The 24,437-nt window shown below is 40.1% G+C and overlaps 1 protein-coding gene across 6 annotated transcripts in view; it reads left to right on the top strand.

Annotated features, from left to right (window-relative positions):
- Nucleotides 1-4,435: 4,435 nt before the first annotated feature.
- FERMT2 (FERM domain containing kindlin 2) overlaps nucleotides 4,436-24,437 on the top strand; it is a 93,608-nt gene continuing 73,606 nt past the window's right edge. For 5 of the 6 annotated variants that reach the window (XM_024231727.3, XM_054530670.2, XM_054530669.2 and 2 more), the window contains exons 1-2: nucleotides 4,438-4,569; nucleotides 4,912-5,077. In XM_024231727.3, coding sequence (XP_024087495.1) covers nucleotides 4,921-5,077 — 157 coding nt within the window. In that variant the 5' untranslated portion in view covers nucleotides 4,438-4,569; nucleotides 4,912-4,920. Of the gene's footprint in view, nucleotides 4,570-4,911; nucleotides 5,078-24,437 lie in introns of all 6 variants that reach the window. The other variant, XM_024231728.3, reaches the window with a different exon arrangement.

Genomic DNA, 24,437 nt, shown 5'->3' with positions numbered 1-24,437 from the left:
TTTGATATTTTTGTTGAGGTGAAGAATATTTCACAAGATGTCCTGGTGTTCAAACTTAAGTTGGTGGGGTGAGGTGGGGAAAAGGTATCCCGAGCATGGTTTCCCACATAAAACTTTCTGTAACTAGAGCAGTAAATGTAAGCAGTGCATTTCTTTCCCCTTAAAGATTTCACTGTTATCTCGGAGCCCTTCTTTGGTCTGTGAAAACAGCCATATTCCTGGCAAATCTTCCTTGTTTCTCAGTTTGCCAGTCCTTTTCTTGCTAATTACAGTGACTGCCCATTTCTATCAAAAAAGTGGCTTTTGCAACCTCCCTTCCCATTTAGATCGCATTCCACACCGCTGGGTTTCTACCTCTTTAATAGCATTATTGGTGTGTGCCATTTTTGGCAATCCCCAAGACAAAGAAAGAATTCTACCCACCTGGTATTTGACAAGAATAATTCATTATATTTCATCTTGCTGGCCTCATGTCACATTTTCAAGTCCCCCCTTACACATTCACACTCATACAAATCCTCTCTTATTTTCTCCTACCCCCATCCTCTCTCTTTCTTTCAAACCCAGGGGTTATATTTTGAATTGACCTTCTAGAAATATAAAGCACAGTGCAAGTAGGCACAGAGAAAAAGCTAAAGTCAACCTGAGCATTACCAAGCCCGAGGGCTGCATTTGATGGCAGATCTGTGAGGCATCGCTTGGTCTAAATCTAAGTCCAGTGCTTGGTACCTTATTTGGATATTGCTGCTTTCATTGCTTGAGCTGTTCTTCCAAACACTGGCGTACTCAGCTACTTTTCAGTATGATGTAAGTACCACAAGCATTGCATTGTCCTAGTGGTTCTAGCAGGGGATTTCAGATAAGATTCTACATTTGAATACATTCTAAATCTTAGGTAGAAGTGAATATTTAAGAAATGCACTTGAAAGCCTCACTTGATAAACTGGAAAAAAAAAATCCCAGTTTCAGAGAGGTGAGGCTGACTCCTCTTTAATCTTCAAAGCAAGTGACAGCTTGAAATAGTCAAAAAGAAGGCCTGAAGGGACCAGCTGCACCCAACCTAATCTAATTATTCTTCCACTGGTACTTAACTGAAGGTCCTTGCCTTCCTGTGCATTAATTGCTCAAATATATACTGCTGACTTTCTAAAGCTAGTAAAGTGTCTTATGAAGTTATACTCAAGCGATTTCAAATGTTAAGAAATAGGGCAGTTACTCACAATATTAAAATTCCCTGCCCCCACTCTCTGTCACTAAATGTAGAGAACATTCGTAGAAGTGGATTCAGGAAAGCACGGTAGTTAGAGCAGTCGGTGCTGTGGTGGGGGTGTTCAGAAAGTAACTCTTACTGGAAAGTGGGAAAATAACTAGAATGTGGAAACCAAGTACAGATGCTCTGCAACTTATGATGAGGTTACATTCTGTAAATTGAAAATATTGTAAGTCGAACATGCATCTCATACACCTAACCTACCGAACATCACAGCTTAACCTAGCCTATCTTAAATGTACCCAGAACATTTACATTAGCCTCCAGTTGGGCAAAATGATCCAATATGAAACCCATGTTATAGTAAAGTGTTGACTATCTCATGTAATTTATTGACTACTGTACTGAATGTGAAAAACAGAAAGGTCCTAGGGGTACTCAAAGTACGGTTTCTACTGAATGCCTATCGCTTTCACACCATCATAAACAAAAAATCATAAGTCAGGGACCGTCTGTATTAAAAGAGTTTCTAAACCATGACAGTTGGCTTCAACAATTTTGTCTGAAGGAAAGGGAATATTCAGAAAGGGCATAGATATTTTAGGTTCTAGAAAGGCATGTTTAGAAAGCCATAATTTTTTTGTAGCTTACTGGAGCATGTGCAAACGTCATAAGATACAATTCTTAGCTTCATTCCCAGCTCCATTTTAAATCCCTACTCCAAAATAAATAAATAAATCTCTACTCCACCCCTCTAAGCCTCCCAATCCCCACCTACCTTTTTTTTTCTTGTTTTGTGCCACTTATAATGTATACTATCTCACAGTTTATGCATCTTTATACATTGCCATAAATCTTTTGGGGGATAAAGTGGGGGAAATAAATAAGTATATTTTTAAAGTGGGGATTTTCCCACTGAGATTTGGTTTTTGTTTTTCTGAGATCAATCCAGGCTGGAGGGCAGTGGTGTGAATAGAGCTCACTGCAGCCTCCACCTCCTGGGCTCAAGTGATCCTCCTGCCTCAGTCTCCCAAAGTGCTGGGATTATAGGCATAAGCCACTGTACTTGGCCCCTGAGATTTCTCCATGGAACAGACCCACTGTTTCTTTGACATTTGTGTTGGTTTGACACCAGCATGTTTTCCATTTTCTCTGTGCCAAGCTATTGTGAATTTGTGGACAATGAAAATAATTTGAAGTCTCTGCTCTTAAAGAACTCAAGTTTTCTTTAGAACTATTTAAAAAACACCAAAGGAAACCTCTGAAAATCCTGCCCATCGTTCAGTCAGTAGCTGCTCTATCCAGTGTCTATCCATCGTGAATGTAATGGCATGTACAGAGAACTGAAATGCTGGATGCAATTCTAGGTGGTGGTGTAAAGTTTTCGAGTTGGTAGAAAATAAAGAATAGAAGAAAGAAAAAACTTCCGTGATCTCAAGACCCAGAGAGCTTCTTAACATTTTGCTGTATTTCCTTACAGTCTTTTTCTCTGAACATTTAACGTAAATAAGCTCTTAATTTTATAGCTGCATATCCAGTTCTGCAGTTTTGTGCCCTAACAAGCAATTCCTTATTTTATTAAAAACATTTTCCTGTATATTTTCAACACCATAATTTACATAAACTCCCTCATCTCCGGATATTCATATTGCTTTCAAGTGAACTATTTAGAACGTCCACGAGTAGAAATATTGGAGAGTAGACAGATAAGAGACTGAAGGCATCAATTTCTCCATAACTAGCTAAAAACACGGTAGTGGTTTTCCCTATTTTTTTTTCTGCCAAGCCTTTGGCATCTGACTAAATTTTGCTGCTTTCACTCCTTTCTGAGTTCCACCCCTTTCTTGAGGCCTCTCATCTTGTTTCCCAGTAATGTTAATGAACAAAAGGTTATCTGCCTAGCGAGTTCCTTTTCCAAGCGTTTGAGACAATTCGACAAGATTATGAGACTGCGAACTGGAGTCTTTTATCATTAAAAGGTATTTTAATCTGAGCCTTCTTGACGTTTATTTTTTGAGCCCATGAATTTGCTAGCGAGGCAGTTTCTCTGGTTTGCTGTTTCTGAAAGGAGTTCCCTCAACAGAGTACAACAGTTAATGGGGGAAGTGGAAACAAAAGCGGGAAGCAGGAGGACCGTTCCCCATCACTAGTCAGTCTTCAACAGGTGAAGTTGTTTAGCTCTTCCTGGTACCTGCAGGCACCGTTCCAGAAGTATTAAAATCCAAGGTGTGGCTGAGGGTGGGGTGGAGCAGGTATCTCCATCTAACAGCTTTAATAGACTGTTAGTTCTAAATTGCGTACAAAACACACAAATAAGTACAAATAGCTGGAGAAGCTGGGGAAACAGTTTCTGAGTAAAACTTGTGGCACTAAGTTGTGTCTTTCCTTTCCCCTCAAGCAAGAGCATCATCTGTTTGACTCGCATCTGGCTGGAGCGTCCGAAAGGGTTAAGACCGCTTGCAAACTCCTGGGAGTCCAGTAGGAGTTGCTGATGGTGCCGGACATTGCTTGCAAAGCAATTTTTGTGGTTCACCTCCCTCTGGGTTTTCTCATTCTTTTGTGGGACATTCAAGGAGTTGGTTTGCGCATTTACTTTTTAAAGTTTCTCCATCCCAGATTCCTCTCTCCAGTTCCTGGGGTGCGGCACCTCTCACCTCCCTGAGGCTTTTTGTCTCGCTCCAGGCGTGGGGAGGGGGCGGGAGGACTTTGTTCTCCGAAAACGACCTTGCCCTGGGAATTTCCTGGGGCCGTTTCTCACGGACAAGCCCCCTCTCCCTGCTGCCCGCGCGGACACACGCCGCTGGGGCCCCAGTCCAGCCTGAGCTCTGGACGCTCCGCCGGCCCCCAGCGCCCCGGGAAAGGCCGCCCGCGCTCCCCCGCTCCCCCTCCTCAGGGCCCGCCGCCTAGAGCCCGGATGTTGGATTCAATCCCTGAGCCGGGTCCTTCATTTCCATAAAAGGGCAGCGCTCTGCGGGACCGCGATTGCCGCCCCGCCGCGCCCCCCGCCACCCCCGCGCCGCCCCGCCCCGCCCGAGACCCGCAGCCCCCTCCCCCGAGCGCGGCGCCAAGAGGGCGGGGGCAGGGGCGAGGCCGGCCGGACCCGCTCAGGGCGGCTCTGCGGGCGGCGAAGGAGGGAGCCAGCGCGCCCAGCCCAGCCGGGCTCGGACAGAGGGGGCGGGGAGAGGGTGGAGCGCGGGGAGCCAGGCGAGGGGCCGCGACAACGGGACTCCATTAGCCGCTCCGGCCACAGCAGCGCTCCGCCTGCCGAGGAGCCGGACGCGGACACCGCCGCCCCGCGAGCTTCCAGCCCCTCGCCTGTTGCCGCGCGAGCCCCGGGTCCGGAGCGCGAGGAGCGCGCGGTGAGGAGCGGGACCCCGCCGGGACCCGAGGGGGCGCGGCGGGGAGGGGAACGGGGAGTCAGCCCGCGCCGTGTCTCGGGGCCGGCCGGCAGGTGAAGCCCGCCGCGGTCCGCTAGGCGGGGACGGTGTGGGGCGGGCGGCGCCGGAGCCGAGGAGCGCTGCGGGGAGAGCGGGGCGCAGGGTCCTCCCGCAGCCCCGGCCGCCGCCGCCCTCCCGAGTTTCTGCCGAAAGCCTCGGGTCCTCCACCACCTCCCAGCCCGTGGCCGGCGCTGCGAATTCGGTGGGATTCGCCTTTCTTTGGGGGAGTGACGCTTACGAGAGCCATTTCCTCCGCGCTCGCAGGAAGGAGCCATGGCTCTGGACGGGATAAGGATGCCAGATGGCTGCTACGCGGACGGGACGTGGGAACTGAGTGTCCATGTGACGGACCTGAACCGCGATGTCACCCTGAGAGTGACCGGCGAGGTGCACATTGGAGGGGTGATGCTTAAGCTGGTGGAGAAACTCGGTGAGTAGCATCCCAGCCGCGTCCAACTAATGACTTCCCAGAATTGGTGGGGGGAGGAAAGAGGCTCACGACGGGGGAGGGGCCCGTTTGAGAAATCTTGGCATCTCGCAAATGCTTTTTAGAAATGTAAAATCTTTCAGTATTTAAGCAGATCAGTATTTAAGCAGATAGAACTGTTCCCCTTTGCGTCTTATTTTGTTTTGTTACTCTCTGAATTTTCATATGTAATGATTCGAGCCTCCCAATTATAACCTTAATTGCGTAGTTACGGGGGACGCGGGATGTGTGCCGGGGAACTCGTTAATTCTTAACATTTACTGACAGAACGATAAAAGAATGAGGAAAGTGTGTTGGGAGGGTGATATTACAGTGTCCGTGGTTATCGATGTCTTCAGCATACCTGAATGTTAGTGACGTTTGGTATAGAGAATGATGCAAAATCCATTTAAGAAAAATCTGTGCTGGAAAATGTGCAACTACTGGCGCCAGTGTGAAGTTTCTGTGGCTGTTCTACGTGGTGGAGTGCATTAAAATGTTCCAGTCATCCACTCTTACAAGGGGTGGGGCAGTGCTTGACAAACTTGGTATCCATAGTCCATGCTCGATGTAAGCCGTTTCGAGCGTTCAGTTTTATATTAATAACAAGCCAATGAAAGAACTTTGTGTTAAAAAGCAGACTTTGTTAAGCTAATTTGAGGTTGACGGTATTTGCTTGAGTACAAATATATATTGGATTGATACCCGATTTAAAATAATAAGGTATCTTGCAGTATGAAGTGTGTGAAGAGTGTGCAGTACACATTTTTGTGATGAATGAAACCATTTTCATCTGGAAGAATCAGCTAAATGGATGATTTGATCATAAGAGAAATGCTCAGAGAACTATCTTCCTGAGCTTTAAAGTGCCTTTTGTACATAATGCAGTTGTGATAAGATGATTATCTGTGTGGCATTGTCTTTTTAGGCTGGAGTTGTTGTTTTTTTTTTTTTTTTTGGTGAAGGGGGGTTGGGGACTTTCTGGGGGTTTTTTTCGCTTTTTTTTTTTTTTTTTTAAACACAGCATTCGTTTTCAAGCTACACTGGGAAAGTAGAGACGTGCTTATTTGTCAGGAACTCTATTTCTTACCAAAGGGTTATTGTATGTAAAGGTACTGAAATAGCACTCTGATGCATTTTGCAAAATAAGGCAGGATTCATTTGGGTGGACCTGCTTTGTACCCCTGCAGGAAGTTTTATTATTGAAGGACCAAAGAGCAGCTCCTTACAAGGTAGCCTCTTCCTTAAGACTGCATTGTTTGGCTCCCTGAGACACAGCTCAGGAAAGAAAATCCTCCTAGGTAGCCCAGTGAAAATTAGATTTTGCTGTATTGATTAACCATTTAACTGGCAGTTAACAGTATTTTTATCTGATTTGAATAAATCAGTCACTGTTTGCAAAATATTTATGAACCTTTTTTGTCCAGCTCTGGTATGAGATTATTTAAGAAGGAAAATAGCAAATATTTGGATATTTTGTTTTCAAAGAAAACAAGCATTTTTGTTAGAGCTTTTCTAATTTATGGTAAATGGACCATATTAATACATTGGTCTCAATGGGAGATATTTTTTATATTGCAAAAAAAGGAGCTGTTGAAGGTGACTGAGACAACTTGTAGTTCTCGAAAGCCAGGCTGTAGCTAATGAATAAATAATGGTTTCTATATTTATTTTGCATTGCTTAGGACTGTTTATTATAGAGTCACAGTAATAAATAGAAATATAGAGAATAAACTGCAGACAGAAATGATGTTAATTTAAGTGACTGCAATCTTAATCTTTCAATGCTGATACATTTTTAATTTTTTATGCAGAGAAAAGAACCCCAACAACGTAGGAAATGCTGCGCATATGGAAACTTTACATCTTTTTTGAACTGAACTCATACTGATTCCTCTTATATTTTGAATTCCAAATAGAAAGTGCCTCTGACTTTCCTGTTTGGTAAAAGTAGAGCTAAGTGATGCTTTTGGTTTGTAGGATTAGATGCTTTGAATGGTAAGCTATTTTGTTGCCTGTCGGCAGGTAAATAGAGGAGAGATCCGGTAGGGCAGCATTTAAAACATCCACAAATCAGGCTAGTCAAATTAGAAAAGAACTTTGTAATTTTTCAGAGTTGCGTAAAACTGGAATGACCTGCCTTCTGAAGCCCTGACTTATGTCACTGAAGGTATTAAAGGGCAGACTGGATGACTGCTTGCCAACAGTGGCTAGAGAGGATCAAAGCAGCTTGTAGAGTCTAGATAAATGGTGGAGATGGTGGTAGGGATGAGATGGTACAGAGTCTGTTGTCTCAGGTTTGCAGAGCAGTGATGGAAAATTAGCAGACTCAGGCTACTGTGGCCTTGAAGCAGTTATGAACAGAAGACACCAGAGCATTCACTTACATTTTCAAACTCCAGACTGTCCAATATCCTTCTTAATCTCTTGGACGGTATATGAATACTGAAAGCATTATATTTTAAGGTGATTTTCCCAGATAACGTTCAGTAGCAGCAATTATTTCCCTGAAGTCAGTAGATCTCAGGATGACCTATTCCCTCAACATTGTATTAAAATTGTGTGTGTGCACATGAAGTTTCTAGGAAGAGGCTTCTTCACTTTAATTTCTCAAAGAGGTCTATAACAAAAAAAGTCATGACACAATTTTATGGTTTGGCCCTTGTGTGTCAGGTTCATCTTGAAGCTAGTGTTCATCCCAGAGTGAGGCATTTTAATTAAGCACGACATAAATGTAAATAATGCTTCCTTAGTATGTGTCAGTAATATCTTTGTATTTAGTTAGACTTTTATTATAAATAACGTGTACACTTCGCTTAAGGCCACTAAAACACAATTTTTAGAATTTTGACTTTAATTCAAAGATCTGAAAAGTCTCATTATTTATTTATTTATTTTTTACTTTTTGAGACGGGAGTCTCGCTCTGTCGCCCAGACTGGAGTGCAGTAGTGCAATCCTGGCTCACTGCAAGCTCCGCCTCCTGGGTTCACGCCATTCTGCTTCAGCCTCCCGAGTAGCTGGGACTACAGGCACCCGCCACCATGCCTGGCTAATTTTTTGTATTTTCAGTAGAGATGGGGTTTCACCGTGTTAGCCAGGATGGTCTTGATCTCCTAACCGCGTGATCCGCCTGCCTTGGCCTCCCAAAGTGTTGAGATTACAGACATGAGCCACCACGCCCGTCCTAGGTCTCTTTTAAATCTCAGTATAAAACACATTTGTCATTCGCTATTAATCTTTTAAAAGAAAGCAAAAGCATATGTCATGAAGTGGGCTTTAGGGAATTATATCCTAATGTGACAAAGTTTTTGCATTTGTGACTTAGTCTAGGCTCATACTTCATAAATAATTGATCCCCTCAGTGTTTATACTTCATCCAGAAAGTGAAAAACACCCTTTTATTTTTTAAAAATCCAGTTTAGGCCGGGTACGGTGGCTCACATCTATACTCCCAGTAGGTAGGGAGGCTGAGGCAGGTGGATCACCTGAGGTCAGGACTTTGAGACCAGCCTGACCAACATGGAGAAACCCCATCTTTACTAAAAATACAAAAATTAGCTGGATGTGGTGGCATGTGCCTGGAATCTCAGCTGCTTGGGAGGCTGAGGCAGGAGAATCACTTGAACCTGGGAGGCGGAGGTTGCAGTGAGCCAAAATCATACCACCCAGCCTAAGCGACAGAGCAAGACTCCGCCTCAAAAAAAAAAAAAAAAGAATTGTGAAAATTTAGTACTGTTTGGTTTGGTTTGAGGCAAGGTCTCGCACTGTCACCCAGGCTGGAGTGAGTGTGTGATCATGGCTTGTTGCATCCTCAAACTTTTGGGCTCAAGTAATCCTCTTGCCTTAGCTTCCTGAGTAGCTGGAACTACAGGCACGCATCACCACATCTTGCTGACTTTTAAAATTTTTTTGTAGAGATGGGTCTTGCTTTGTTGCCCAGGCTGGTCTCGAACTCCCGGCCTCAAGCAGTCCTTCCACCTTGGCCTCCCAAAGTGTTGGGATTACAGATGTGAGCTGCCATGCCTGTTTTTTTTTTTTTTTTATCAAAGACAAATTTCAAACGGGTATAGTGTTCTTTAAAAGAAAAATTTTAAATATGAAACATCAGGGATAAGGATTATAAAAACAAGACATCAAAATAAAATTGTCTTCAAAAATAAATTTTGTAAAGAAGAGGCCCAATTTTGTGGGATTCCTCTGGAGGTTATTGAGAAGTATTAAATCCTTGGCTGGGCACGGTGGCTCACGCCTCTAATCCCAGCACTTTGGGAGGCCGAGGCGGGCGGATCAGAAGGTTAGGAGCTGGAGACCAGCCTGGCCAATATTGTGAAACCCCATCTCTACTAAAAATGCAAAAATTAGCTGGGCGTGGTGATGGGCACCTGTAGTCCCAGCTACTCGGGAGGCTGAGACAGGAGAATCGCTCGGACCTGGGAGGCAGAGGTTGCAATGAGCCGAGATAGTGCCACTGCACTCCAGCCTGGCAGACTCTAAATACCAAGTGGATCTGTTCACTGAGCTTTAGTATCACTTTTTAAAATGTCTTTTTAAAACTTCTGGGTACAATTAAATTTCCACCTTTCTATAAAAATTCATCTTAAACGGAGAATAAGGAATTTATTATAATTTGGAGCTCACTGAATGGAAATCTCCAGCCAGCTCTGTGAGCATAGAGGAAAAAATAGGTGATCTCTAAGTTTCCTCTAGCTCTGATTCTATGAGTAGAGAGAATGTAGAAATTGGATTAGATCAAGTCACACAATCTACAAGGAAAAAAAATGCAAATTGGAGGACTCAGAAGTAACTAAAAAGAAACATATGAAGTTGCTTTAGAAAATTGAGGATTAGGCTGGGAGTGGTGGCTCATGCCTGTAATACTAGCACTTTGGGAGGCTGAAGCAGGTGGATCACCTGAGGTCAGGAGTTCAAGACCAGCCTGGCCAACATGGTGAAACCCCGTCTCTACCAAAATTACAAAAAAATTAGCCAGGCATGGTAGCGGGTGCATGTAATCCCAGCTACTCAGGCTGAGCCAGGAGAATCGCTTGAACCTGGGAGGCGGAGGTTGCAATGAGCTGAGATCACCCCACTGCACTCCAGCCTGGGTGACAAGAGCGAGACTCCGTCCCCCTGCCCCCAACCCGCAAAAAAAAAAAAAGAAAAATTGAGGATTGGCTGGGCGCAGTAACTTACGCCTGTAATCTTAGCACTTTGGGAGGCCGAGGCTCAGGAGTTGTTTGCTTGAGCTAGTAGTTCGAGACCAGCCGGGCAACATGGTGAAATCCCATTTCTACAGAAAATACAAAAATTAGCCAGGTGTGATGGCATGCACCTGTAGTCCCAGCTACTCGGGAGGCTGAGACAGGAGGATTGCCTGAATCTGGGAGTTTGTGGCTGCAGTGAGCCGTGATTGCACCCCGGCACTCCATGCCTGGGCAACAGAGCAAGACTCTGTCTCCAAAAAAAAGAAAAAGAAAATTAGGATTATATTTCTGAATGTGACCTTTAGAAAGAAGTCCTTGCTTTAAAAGTGTGTCATGTTCTTGCCATATAATAATGAAAATAGTTCATTTCTGTTGGAGTTGCCTGTTAGGATCAAGTTAGATTGTGAAGTTAGCACATGTGACCAAAAAAAGAAATAGATTTTAATAAAGTTGCCACTAAATATCTCTTAACGTGATCATTAAGTATGGTATACATTCATTGCATCTCACAGAAGTGGAAAATAGCTAGTTTTTCCTCTAGGAACTCCAAAAATAAGTTTCATTAGTTGAGCACCAGATGAAGAAGCTAACTTACATTAGGGGCTTCGTTACACAAAAAAAATACTTTAAACACTAGGATTAGAGCTTGGCAAGATGCACACTGGGAAAGAGGCATACGTAACTGGACAGCTCCCTTATACCCTGGCTTAGTGCTCCCTGGAGAAGATGTGTGCTTATTTGGTGGAATGGTGCCTATGCAGTTGAAATCCTAGTTTTTCCCCTTGAGGGCTCACAATTGAATTCATGGAAATTAATGCCTACATGATGCAGCCTCATTGCATTCATAGTGAAATATATTAACATTATAAGAATTTTTTTTAAATCTTGGGGGTGGAGTAGGAAACAATGTTAAAAACTTATTAAAGTGAATTCAGTTTTGGTTAAATCTGATAGTAAGTTTACTCAGTGTTTAAAACACTGTTCATGATCCATAGGAAGTGAATTAAATTGTATCTGTTTCTTAGCAAATTTTAAGCTCTTTAAAAGTGGAGGACAGCACTCAAGTTTTACTATAATCCCGTTGGCAGCTAATAAAGTATGAGCTATTCTTAGAGTATGTGCTATTTGCTGCCTTTTGTTTTTGTTTTGCTGCTATGTTTTTCACCCAGTTTTTTAAAGTAAAAAACTGTTTGTTTCCAACTAGAGTTAACTTATTTATAGAGATGCTAAAAATATGTTTATTCAATTACTTATAAAAGGCCTTGTTGGAAGTGTCTGATCGCTATTGAAGAGAATGGAAAGAAAATATTTAAAATTTTACCTGTTATCTTTGGCTCTTAATTTTTTAAAATTTCAAACATCTAAGTTCAAGAGTAATTGAGTGAACACTGTGTAATCTTCATCTAGATACCAGTTAGTATTTTGCCATTTGAATTCTCTGTACACACAAACATACACATTTTGGGGAGCAGTTGGACGAAGTTTCAGACTTACTCATAACCTTTGATTCCTAAATATTTAAATATGTATCACCTAAGAACAAGAAACTTCTCTCGCATAATTACAGTATAGTGATCACATTTAGGAAATTCAACATTGATTCATTTCTGTCATCTAATATGCATCCATTTTCAAATTTTGCCAGTTGTCCCAATAATGGCCTTTGTTTTTTTTCCCATCCAGAATCTCATTTAACATTTAGTTGAAAGGGCCTCTTAATCTCCTTTGATATGCAGAACAGCCACCAAGTGTGGAGCTATAGGAGAGTATATAATAAATGGCTTATTGATACTACATTAAGATACATGTAAAATGATAGTATCTGTTTGTAAACTTTATGGCCACCCTGTAGAACAGTTCCTCAGCCTTGGTCTTTCAAGACATTGTTTAACCTTTTTAAAATAAGGTTCTTAGTATCAGTGCAAATTTTACTTCAGAGATTTTTTTTTCTTTTGAGACAGAGTTTTGCTCTTGTCACCCAGGCTGGAGTGCAGTGGCACGATTTCAGCCCACTGCAACCTCCGCCTCCGAAGTTCAAGTGATTCTCCTACCTCAGCCTCCCAAGTAGCTGGGATTGCAGGCACCTGCCGCCACGTTAATTTTTGTATTTTTAGTAGAAGTGGGATTTCACCATGTTGGCGAGGCTGGTCTTGAACTCCTGACCTCAGGCGCTAATTTTTGTATTTTTAGTAGAGATGGGATTTCACTATGTTGGCGAGGCTGGTCTTGAACTCCTGACCTCAGGCGATCCGCCCACCTCGGCCCCCCAAAGTGCTGGGATTACAGGCGTGAGCCACCACGCCTGGCCAAGAGTGATATTTTTATAGGTTCTTTTTCACATACTTTATTTTTAAAATGTAGTTTACTTCTTAGCTTACTATTAAATAAGCTGTTAATAATAGTTTTAGACATCATTGGATGTAGATTTCCCATAATGTCAGCTGTTCTCAGACTGTAGTAGGTGCTGATGGAGGCACAGATTATTCAGAAATAACAGGTTGCCTAGTGTGTTGGAAGATCTGGATTCAACTTCTGGCTCTGTCTGCTGCTTCACTGGTTTGTATGACCTTTGGACAATGAATCCAACCTGAGTGGGTTTTGACTTCTGTAAAATAGAATTTGAAAAAAGTTTTCTCGGGGCAGGCGGGGTGGCTCACGCCTTAATCCCAGCACTTTGGGAGGCCGAGGCAGGTGGATCATGAGGTCAGGAGATCAAGACCATCCTGGCTAACACGATGAAACCCCGTCTCTACTGAAAATACAAAAAATTAGCTGGGCGTGGTGACGGGTGCCTGTAGTCGCAGCTACTTGGGAGGCTGAGGCTGGAGAATGGCGTGAACCTGGAAGGTGGAGCTTGCAGTGAGCCGGGATCGCGCCACTGCACTCCAGCCTGGGCGACAGAGCGAGACTCTGTCTCAAAAAAAATAAAAAAAATTTCTCATAGGTTTTGGTGAGAATTAAATGAGATAATACATATATAGTGATACTACATATATATTTATATATATACTTTGTATAAACTATTTGTGTTGTACAAACGACAGTGGCTACTTCTCTGTGGCATTGAGTCTCTGAGTATGTGAAAGTAGGAAGGAAAAAAAGGAAAAGTAGGTTAAAATATAATCTAGTATATTTAATAAGTTCCAGCTTTACTAGTGGGGAATTGCACTCCTCAAAAAAAGCCTAATTTAGGATTGCTTTCTGTTCCCACCCTCTAAACAACAAGAAAAAATAGCTGTCATTTTACTTTCCCGCCAACTTCCAAACACACACCTGCCTCTGCAGTGTAACAGAGAGCTATTTAAGTACCATTTTAATAAGATTTCTGAAATGCAGGGGACCAATAAGTGGATGATGGTAGTCCAGGGATTTGAAAAATTTAAAACCATGAAAGCATCAGTGGTAAATTAATTCTCTACTTAATATATTCTATAAGAGCAGTGTTTTTAGTTCATTTATAGCAAAGGCACATGAAAACATTGGGCCTATTTAGAAACTAATGAAAGTAGTTTCAGAAAAAAGCTAATGTATGCAGTATTCCTATTTAAATAATTATTTTACTGACAAATTAATGCTTATGCCACGGAACATTTAAAAATGGTATATATGCCCAGCGAGAAGTAAACAAATACATCTGAAAGTGTATTTTTAAATAATTCTTTTATTTTGTAATTAAGAAGTGTGACTTCTGCATTTGGGTTTGTGGTTACAAATTCATATTCGTTATAATTCATTCTTTAACAAATTAGTTGCATGATTATTATATAATAGTTTTTCCTGTTAATTTTTTTCTTAGTGTCAGGCTTATTGAGGTCTGATTGACATATAGTAAAATTTATCCTTCTTAGTATAATATTCTGAGTTTTGACATGTAAAACTACCACAGTCAAGATAGAAAACTTTTACAGTACTCCCAAAAGTTTCCTTTGTAACCATCTCATCTCCTCAAACCCAGATCCTAAAAACCACTGATAATTTGCCTTTTCTAGAATGGCCTGCAAATGGAACCATTCAGTTCTAGCTCTTTGAATCTGGTTTCTTTCACTTAGCATAATACATGTTAGCTTTGTTCATGTGTTTGTATCAATAGTTTTTTATTGCTGAGTAGTAGTCCATTGAATGGATTATTTCACAGTTTGTCCATTTAGCAATTGAAGGGCATTTGAGTTACTCCCAGTTTTGGGAGATTATGAATAAGGCTGCTGTAAACATCTGTATGAGTGCATATGTTCATTTTTCTGGGGTAACTACCTAGGCGTGGGATTGCTGGGTAGTATAGTGAGTATATGCTTGAAGTTAGAAGAAACTCCCAAACTTTTCCATAGTGGCCACGTCACTTTACCTTCCTGTCAATGTTGTATGAGAGTTCCAGTTGCTCTCAGGTCTCCCCTGCCCTTGTTACTGTCAGAATTTAGTGTCATTTGTTTTAATTTTAGCCATTCTAATAAGTAATGCTATCTCATTGTGATTTTAATTTGCATTTTCATAATAACTAACCTACTAGCTAAGTCGGTTTTTCAATTTCTAGAATCTCAGTATAGATAACACAGAATAAACTATCATTTAAGTTTGTTCCTGTCTCTTTGGAATGTGTAATGTATTAGGATTCTTTGAAAATAGTTCTTCAAATGTGGTAACTAAACTAGAAGATACATAAACGGTATCTAAAGGTATCTAAATGTCTTTAAATATAAGATATCTACAGCCATACTCTCGTGGATTAAAGGGTCAGTATACAAATCCTGGTCTATTTCCCTTCTTTGAGAATATTATGAATAATTGTTCATAGTAACTCACCTAGAGTTACATAGTAAAACATTTTGAAAGTTAATTGAAAATGATGTCTTATGGTATTTCCTCTCAACTTCATTAATGCTGCTTGGAAGTGAATTCGTGTATATGAGAAAAAGAGATAAAACAGTAAATGATTAAAATTTGAGGTTTACGTTTTGATTTCCTTCCATGATTCAGGTTTCAGACTCAATTATCTGACGTTTAGATACATAAGGACCAGCCAGTGTCAGTGCATCCTTGGGTGACCTTTCTACACATATCGAGGTTATTGGGCTGATAACCTCCAGCCCAGAGAAGGTGACGTCTACTTTAGAATCAGAAGGGAGTCTTTTTTCAGATATTTAACTGTCTTATTTTTACATCATGTTGTAACTAAAAAATACATTAGGTATTTAAAAAATCAATTGTAATTTCAAAGCATCAGTGTAATGATGTTTTTGATATCTTTTTCTTAATGGAACACTCAGGGTTATGAATAAAACACCAATAAAGTGCTAGCATTATTGATTGTAGATGAAGTTGTCTACTGGGTAAGTGCTTCCCAGCTTAATGTTCCTTAATGTAGTTCCTGGGTTCAGATCTAAGAATTTTATAACCTTTGAAATTAAAAATAACTTGAAAAAAGCAAATGATTCCTGTATCAATGTTAAAAGTCTTATGCAAGGTGGCAATGACTTCTGTTGCCAGATGGAATGCCCTTGTTATGGAGCATAGACTGAAAGGCAGCCCACCCATGTCAGAATCCTGACTTGACCATATACTAGCTGTATGACCTTGGGCTGTGTGACCTGTCTGTGCCTCTGGTTCCTTATCTGGAAAATGGGGATAATAACAGTATCTTTGGATTATTATAAGGATTATGTTAGTTAATACACATGAAGTGTTTAGAATAGCTTTTGGAAACGTAGCTATGATGATGACAATTACAGTCCCAGCTATTTAGTGTTTGTAGATTTTCTCCTTATGCTGAGCCAGATAAATAACAGCATTTTATAAAAGATTGAGAATGTGCCTTTTAAAAGGAAGCCAAATGGTTCTTTTTTTTTTTTTTTTTTTTTTTTTTTTTTTTTTTTTTGAGACCATAGTCTCACTCTGTCGCCCAGGCTGGAGTGCAGTGATGCACTCTCAGCTCACTGCAACCTTCACCTCCGAGGTTCAAGCAATTCTAGTGCCTCAGCCTCCTGAGTAGCTGGGATTACAGGCACCTACCACCATGCCCTGCTAATTGTTGTTATTTTTTTTTTTTTTTTTTTTTTTTTTTTTTTTTAAGTAGAGAAGGGTTTTCACCATGTTGGCCAGGCTGGTGATCCTAACCTCAAGTGATCCACCCACCTCTGCCTCCCAAAATGCTGGTATTACAGGTGTGAGCCACCACACCCAGCCAGAAGCCAAATAGGTCTGACTTACTCTCTACCATATTAGGAATTGATTTTAAGTTTATTGTGCTACTTTGCATCATTATTAGTAGTACTATAAAGAATTAAAGTATGAAGATCATCTAGAAGCAGATTTTATGCTTCCACATATACAAAATTATAGACTCACTATGCTAAGATAGGGAGTGTGTCCATAAATTTAATATTCTGGTTAGACAAATACCTTCTTTAAAAGGTGAATTTTACAGCACTTAGGGAGGCCAAGGTGGGCAGATCACTTGAGGCCAGAGTTCGAGACCAGCCCAGCCAACATGGTGAAACCCTGACTCTACTGAAAATACAAAAATTAGCTGGGTGTGGTGGTTCATGCCTATAGTCTCAGTTACTCGGGAGGCTGAAGCAGGAGAATTACTTGAACCTGGGAGGTGGAGGTTGCAGTGAGCCGAGATCGCACCACTGTACTCCAGCCTGGGCGACAGAGTGAGACTCTGTCAAAAAAATAAATAAATAAATAAGTAAACTTTGTTAGTGACTAAGAACTTACTCTAAGATGTGGCCAACTAATTGGTTACATATGACCTTGAGCAAGTTATTTTAACTTCTGATTATTTAATCTCGCTTAGCTTTAGTTTACTTGTTTTGGAAGGCTAATGTATTGACTAAATATGGTATTTAAAGGATTAACAATTCCTGATAATTAGTAGAATAACTATACTAAGAGCTCAATAAAATGTAATCTACAGTTATCCTTCAAATACCATGTAAACTTAAAATATAAATTTCAACTGTGGTTTTCAGTATTCTGATTGCTTTGTTTTCATTTTATTTATGTAGTATTTAACCGTAAACCCCTTCTTATTTAATCTCTTGCTGAAACCATTTTTAAAGATTTTCTTGCCTTTGTAAATTCCGTTTAATGGTTTTGAAGTGTCTGAATACATTCCTTGAAGTCACTGACTGGGTTTGAATACCAGCTTCACTACTTATAAGCTTTGTGAGCCTGTGCCACGTTATTTGACATCTTTGTGACTTAGTTTCCTTATAAGCAAAATAAGGGTAGTAATCTTACCACTTAGGGTTGTCGTAAGGATTAAATGCATACAGATGTGTAAAGCAATTAGAGCAGTTCTTGGCACATAGTAAGTAGTAGTTAGACTAATAATTGTTTTATTGAGGATCCTTTTGGAGTTTGGGCAGTAAATTTATTGAGGATCCTCAATGAGTTTGGGCAGTAAATTCCTTAAAGAACTTAAAATAGCAAAGAAAGCCCTTAGGTGAGATGAGACATTGATGTGTAAACATTCCTGCATAGAGATAGTTCTATACACTCATGCTCCATTTTTGGTAGGTTACAGAGGTATATAACATGAGACGTGTGGGAATATAAGGTACATGAACTGGACTGTAGTAGCAGCAACAAACGTTTAGGGAGAGCCAACTATTATATAGTGAGGCATAGTCCCGGCTCTCAATATGAGCAGCTTGCTAGTAACAAAGTGAAAAAAGGAAATTACCTTGAGTCAGTAATCTGATTGAGAAGTGCCAAATAAGTAGCCCTTGAATAAAGGAAGACAGAGATTTAGAGTCATGAGTAAGAACTGGCCTTATTTAAAGAGAGACAGGGTGTAAAGTTAGGAAGAAAGGCATTCCAGGTTGGGGATTGCATTGTTCATGGTGTATTATAGACTAGCTTAGATAAATAGAAGAAAAGCTTATAGAGAAGAAGGACATAGGTAACTGTGAAATGATATTCTGTTATTCCTTAACTTATCCACTTAATATTTATAAATGAGAGCCTATTGAATGCCAGAGACTATACTACAAACTGGGGTGAACAAAATTAACTCATTCCTTACCCTCACTCTATTTGCACTCATAAGGTAAAGACAGTCTTTATTATTATTATCATTATTATTATTATTATTTTTAAGACAGAGTCTTGCTTTGTTGCCCAGGTTAGAGTGCAGTGGCACGATCTAAGCTCACTGCAGCCTCCACCTCCAGGGTTCAAGCAATTCTTGTGCCTCTGCCTCCTGAGTAGCTGGGATTACAGGCACGCACCACCATGCCTGGCTAATTTTTTTGTATTTTTTTTTTTTTCAGTAGAGACGGGGTTTCACCATGTTGGCCAGTCTGATCTCCAACTCCTGACCTCAGGTGATCCGCCCTCCTCAGCCTCCCAAAGTGTTGGGATTACAGGCATGAGCCACTGCTCCCGACCTAAAGACAATCCTTAAATAGTAATTACTATTATATTTACTATATATGTTTATATAGTAAATATTATATATACTATATATATACTATATATATTTACTATATATATTTACTACTATAAATAGTAAATACTATTATTACTATAATGTAGTGAGTATTATGGTAATTGAAATAGTTATAGGATTCTGTACTGGGCAACTGGAACCTAGCATATAGGGTAGGGTTTGTGGAGGGAAATGACTTTTAAGCTGAGATCTGAGAGTAGGAATTAGCCAGGCAAAAAATGGGAGGAGATGTGGGTAAGGGATAGGATGACAGAACAACAGGCTGGGAAGAGGATGAGAATTCCCAGCATGGGAAGTGGAGCAAGGGAGGGTGGCCAGTTGAAGAACTGAAAGAAGTCTGGTGATGATGGGGGAGCAATCCTAGGGAACCAGTGGCTTGACATGAGGCTCAAGAAGAAATAATGCTAAAGTGCTTTCTGAACCAGGTGTAAAAGATTTAGCATTATCCCCAGAGCTGTGAGATGCCCATAAAAGACTTTAAATAGGGGGAGACATCAGATTTTTACAAATTGGAAATTCATCAGTTTCATATAAAATAACTTGCAGATAAGGTGTAAGCAATGATAATCCTCTTGGATTTCAAGAAATAATTTTTCCAGTATACATTGAAGTTTTATATTAGAATTTGTTAGTATTTTCTGAGATAAGCTTACAATGTGAAAGCCAATTAAATATTCTTACTAAATTGCTTTTCTTTTGAACTTTAGAATAGCTAGTGTCGTTGATCGCATTTAAAACACAAATGCAACTAATACTTCTCTAAGTCCAATACTAGCTGGTGAATTTTGCCCTGATGTTACTCTCTTAGAATTTGTCAGACCTTTTCATCGCATGGACTCCAAGCCCTGTCTTCTAGGAATGAAGCCAGGTTGAACCAAATTAGCAATAAGCCAGCCTTCAGGATTGGATAGAAAGTTACCCACCCTCTGGAAATGAATAATCGGCATACTTTCTGTTTGTGCATTCTGTAACTGCTTGCATGGCTTATGTGATCTGAAAAAACTTAACGGCTTTGAGTTAGTATGTCTTATAGTATCAGATAATAGATTGAAATTGATAGACATTATTTCAGATTCATAACTTCAAAAGGCTATTTGTAAACTTAGTTGATCTCTTTATTTTGAAGAGTGAATTCCCCAGTTTTCAACTAGCTATGTAGAAGAAATTGCAATTTGTCACTTTTGGTTAGAGGTTTAGTTTCTGTCTTAGTCTGCTTGGGCTGCCATAACAAATAACATATCCTGGGCGGCTTAAACAGTAAGCGCTTATTTCTCACAGTTCTGGAGGCTGCCAAATCTAAGATCAGGATGTCAGCATGGTTGGTTTCTAGTGAGGACCCTATTCCTGGTTTCCTCGCATGGGGGAGGGAAAGAAGGAGAGATAGGAAACCAGCTGTCCCCTGTCTCTTCTTCTAAGGATACCAGTTCCACCAGAAGCATTCCACCTCCATGACTTGATTTACCTCCCCAAGGCCCCATCTTCAGATACCATCATATTGGGGATTAGGATTTCAACATATGAATTTGGGGGGACACAAACATTTAGTCCATAGCAGTTTCTAAATGTTTCCCATAATTTGACACAGCCTCAGTTAGCCATTGGAGCCTTAATGTAAAATAATTTCCTTAACCTAAAGTGGAATGGGGTACTTTAATTGAAATATGTTTGCAGTTTGAATATGTAAACTTTGAAGTTTACAGCTTCTGCTAGCAGATTAAAAACTTTTTTTTAATATGACATATCAGACATTTTTGCAAACAGCACTTTGGACAGTTGCAATTTGCACATTTACTTATTAAATAACACTAATTGTCTAACAACATGGCTCACATTTTAGTTGCCACCATACTTTATCTTTTAACTTTATACATTAACTAAAATGTAACTGCATAAAGTACAAAACTTGCTGGCTAACTCTTCAGTCCACAAAGCACTATGTAAATAACAGAAGCTCATCACGATCAGTGACAAGTCATGTCACTTATTTCAAAGTCTATCTATGATTGGCCGCTGTGCATACAGTTCACACACAGAAGTGTTAGTGTTGCCTCTCTGTCCCCCATGAGAAACTCATGATGTTTTACAAAAATGGATAATTGAAAGAGTTGACCAACAGAGATAAAACTTCAATGAATTAACAAAAAGTGATCATGGAATACTAGAAGTGATAGTTGAATCAAATATAAATGGAGTTAAAGAAGAAATAACTCACCATGGAAATGTGGATGCTTTCACCATTTGAAAGACTATAGATACACAGCCAAAGGAATTTAGTGAAGGTAAACTTGCATACATGATACAAGTGGTATGATAAAAAGGATGACGATGTCCCAGAGGAAGTGACACTAGCAAAAACTTTGCATACTGAAGGAGCTGTCAGAGATATTTCATGATACTGAAAGAGCAAAGGACAAAATGTTTTAAGTTAATCCAGACTTAGGAAGGAGTGTGACAGCTTGCCAAGGCATAAAAGATACTTGCTCCACGTCATAAGTTATATGAGGAGAAGACAAGCACTATTTAAGCTATTCTTGTTAAGTTTTCACAAAGAAAAGTAACACTTCTCAATGTTTTTAATGTTTTAATTACAGTACACTAAATACTAGTTTTGCCATTTTTTCCATTTCCATATGTACATTTATAATCAACAGTAAGAGTTTTTAATGTTTAACATGAACTTTTGTCTTGGAATAATTATAATTTTTCAATTGATTATTGAGATTGCTTTACATGCTGCCTGTATATTACAAATATTTGTATATTACAAGTAGTAGTTTATAAATATTTATTGGTTCTGGTCTCTGCTTTTGAGACACAGGATAAATAAAATCAAAGACTCAATCTAGTGGGGAAATTAGTTACATAAATGAATTATATCATTCAGAGTGCTAAGGTATACTTTGCTGCTCTGACAGGTGGGTCAGTGAAGATTCAAAGGTGGTAATATTTGAGCTGGTACTGGTACATGATTTTGCCAGTTTGATAAAGGGGGAAAGGAAAAGGTGCCTATCAAGGAGATCTGAAACACCAGCTTGTCCCACAAACTAGGCCAGAACAAAAGCTGCATCTGGGTGTGGTAAGAGCCTACTAGAAAAAGGCAATGTGGGGCACAGATTTGTGGAACCTGTTAACGGGTTATAAGATACTTCAGTAACAGACTTGGAAAGTTTTGGGGTTTTTTTCTTTTCCTTTTTTTTTTTTCTGAGACGGAGTTTTGCTCTTGTTGCCCAGGCTGGAGTGCAATGGCGCGATCTCAGCTCATCGCAACCTCCACCTCCCGTGTTCAATCAATTCTCCTGCTTCAGCCTCCCAAGTAGCTGGGATTACAGGCATGTGCCACCATGCGCGGCTAATTTTGTATTTTTAGTAGAGACGGGGTTTCTCCATGTTGGTCAGGCTGGTCTTGAACTCCCAACCTCAGGTGATTCCCCCCCACCTCAGCCTCCCAAAGTGCTGGGATTAGAAGTGTGAGCCACCATGCCTGGCCCAGACTTGGAAAGTTTTTAAGTGGACAAATAAACTGATCAAGTTTGCATTTTAAGAGATAACTCTGGATAGTGTTGTAGAAAATGGTGTTATAGTAGTTCAGGGTAGAGATGTTGGGGACCTGAACTAAGGCAATGTAAAAGGAAAGGAAGGAACAAATTCACAGCTGCTTAAGGGATAGACTCCGTAATACTTGGATGGAAAGAAAAGCTGAGGGAGAGGAAAAAGTAAAATACAACTTGTAGAGATATATATTATCTAATTTCAAAGATGTAAGGATTAGATTACTATAATGACTGTTCTGTGATCTTGGTGTAGGCCTTTCCTTACTTTGCTAGATGGGGTGGGGCAGAAGTGTAGGGAGGAAATATTTGTATGCTTCATCGCCAGTGTTTTTTTTGTTCATTTGTTGTTTTACATTTTGTTGATGAATAACAACTCCATATAAGAGAATAAGATTCAGCAGAGTTCAAAAGTATATGTTGGGTATTCTTTTCCTGTTTTTCATGGTTGTGGAAACTCATATTATAAAAACTTCAGTTAGGTCCTGGATGATAGTGTTGTAGATTGCACTGTTGAGAATTCTTTTCCTCTAGAATACAGAGTAGTTCTAGAAGGGAGGGTTGTCCCTCTAGAAATAGATTAAGAGTAATTTCGGAATTCACTTCTGGTCTTTTAGAATAACCTAATTACCAATGAACAGTCTTAAGGAAGAGAGGAATGACTCAGAAGTTTTTCCAATTATTTTTGGATAGTAGAAGTCTTAATTTCTAGTATAAAACCAAAAGTGAGTACATTATTATTTTTCTTAATTGCTTCTTTGCATTCATAGCCGTTTGTGATCTTTGGTTGTTTCAAAATCTGTTTAATTTTGCATATTAGTATATGCATTCTTCAAGTAGTTATATGGCTGCTAACCATAACCTTTTTGAGTTTGTCTGTGGTTGCCATTATTAAATCAGTGAAAGACATGCATAATAAAAATATTCCTTTATTTAATAATCTCTTTGCCTCCTTGTGGATGTTCTGTCTATCTTCTTTCTCCTAAATACCTATTTCCTATAAGAGATGTGCAGGATAATCATTAGGATTTTACTGTGAAATGTAAATGAGTTCTAACATTAGTCATTTGTCCTCATATTCAACATACCCAGACTTGCTTTTCTTCTGCGTAACTTTATCTTGGCTAATGTCATGTTATTTAAGAGTGCCACCTCTGAAATCACACTCATCTAGAGTCAAATCCTAATTCCTACATATGCTAACTTTATGAACTTTGGCCAAGTTATGTAACTTCTCTGTCCTTTGGCTCCACCCCCCATTTTCTCATCTATAAAACAAAGAGATTATAATAGTATTTACCTTTTAACATTTTTTTCTTTTTCTTTTTTTTTTTTTTTTTTGAGACGGAGTCTTGCTCTGTCGCCTAGGCTGGAGTGCAGTGGCACAATCTGGGCTCACTGCAACCTCTGCCTCCCAGGTTCAGGTGATTCTCCTGCCTCAGCCTCTCGAGTAGCTGGGACTACAGGCGTGTGCTACCACACCCAGCTAATTTTTTGTATTTTTAGTAGAGACAGGGTTTCACCATGTTAGCCAGGATGGTCTCTATCACCTGACCTCGTGATCCGCCTGTTTCAGCCTCCCAGAGTTGCTGGGATTACAGGCGTGAGCCACCGCGCCCGCCCCTTTTAACATTTTTTGTGGGAATTAAATGAGAATGTATTAAGTGCTTGATACATACTAAATGTTCAGTAAACAAATCTTAGTGCTATTATTATCATCCATTTAATTATCAAACTAGGAACTTTCTAGCTTCCCCTCTTCACCTTCCAGCTGTCCTCTCTCATCTGAAATCAGTGTCCTTGAGACCCATGATTCTAGCTTAGACAACTCCCTCATATTTGCCTCCTTCTCTTCACCTTCTGCCTTATGTCAGGCTCTGCTCTCTAGAATATTGCGGTAAATTTTCTGCCAGACTCTAATTTGTGCTTCATAATCAAATCAAAATTATGTTAATAAAACAATCTGAGAGCCTCCATTGTCTACAGGATGGTTTCTCTTAGCACATTTGAACTCCCACTCTTTTAAGACCCAGGTAAAAAATGCCATGTTAACCTAATTAATCTTTCATGTTTAATGTTGGTTGCCTCTGTGACATTTCGTTCTTTTATCTTTTTAGCT

This window comes from Pongo abelii, chromosome 15, assembly GCF_028885655.2.
Source record: "Pongo abelii isolate AG06213 chromosome 15, NHGRI_mPonAbe1-v2.0_pri, whole genome shotgun sequence".
NCBI lineage: Eukaryota > Metazoa > Chordata > Mammalia > Primates > Hominidae > Pongo > Pongo abelii.
The sequence above is the reverse complement of the archived record's forward strand: the minus strand, read 5'-3'. Positions and strand labels throughout refer to the sequence as shown.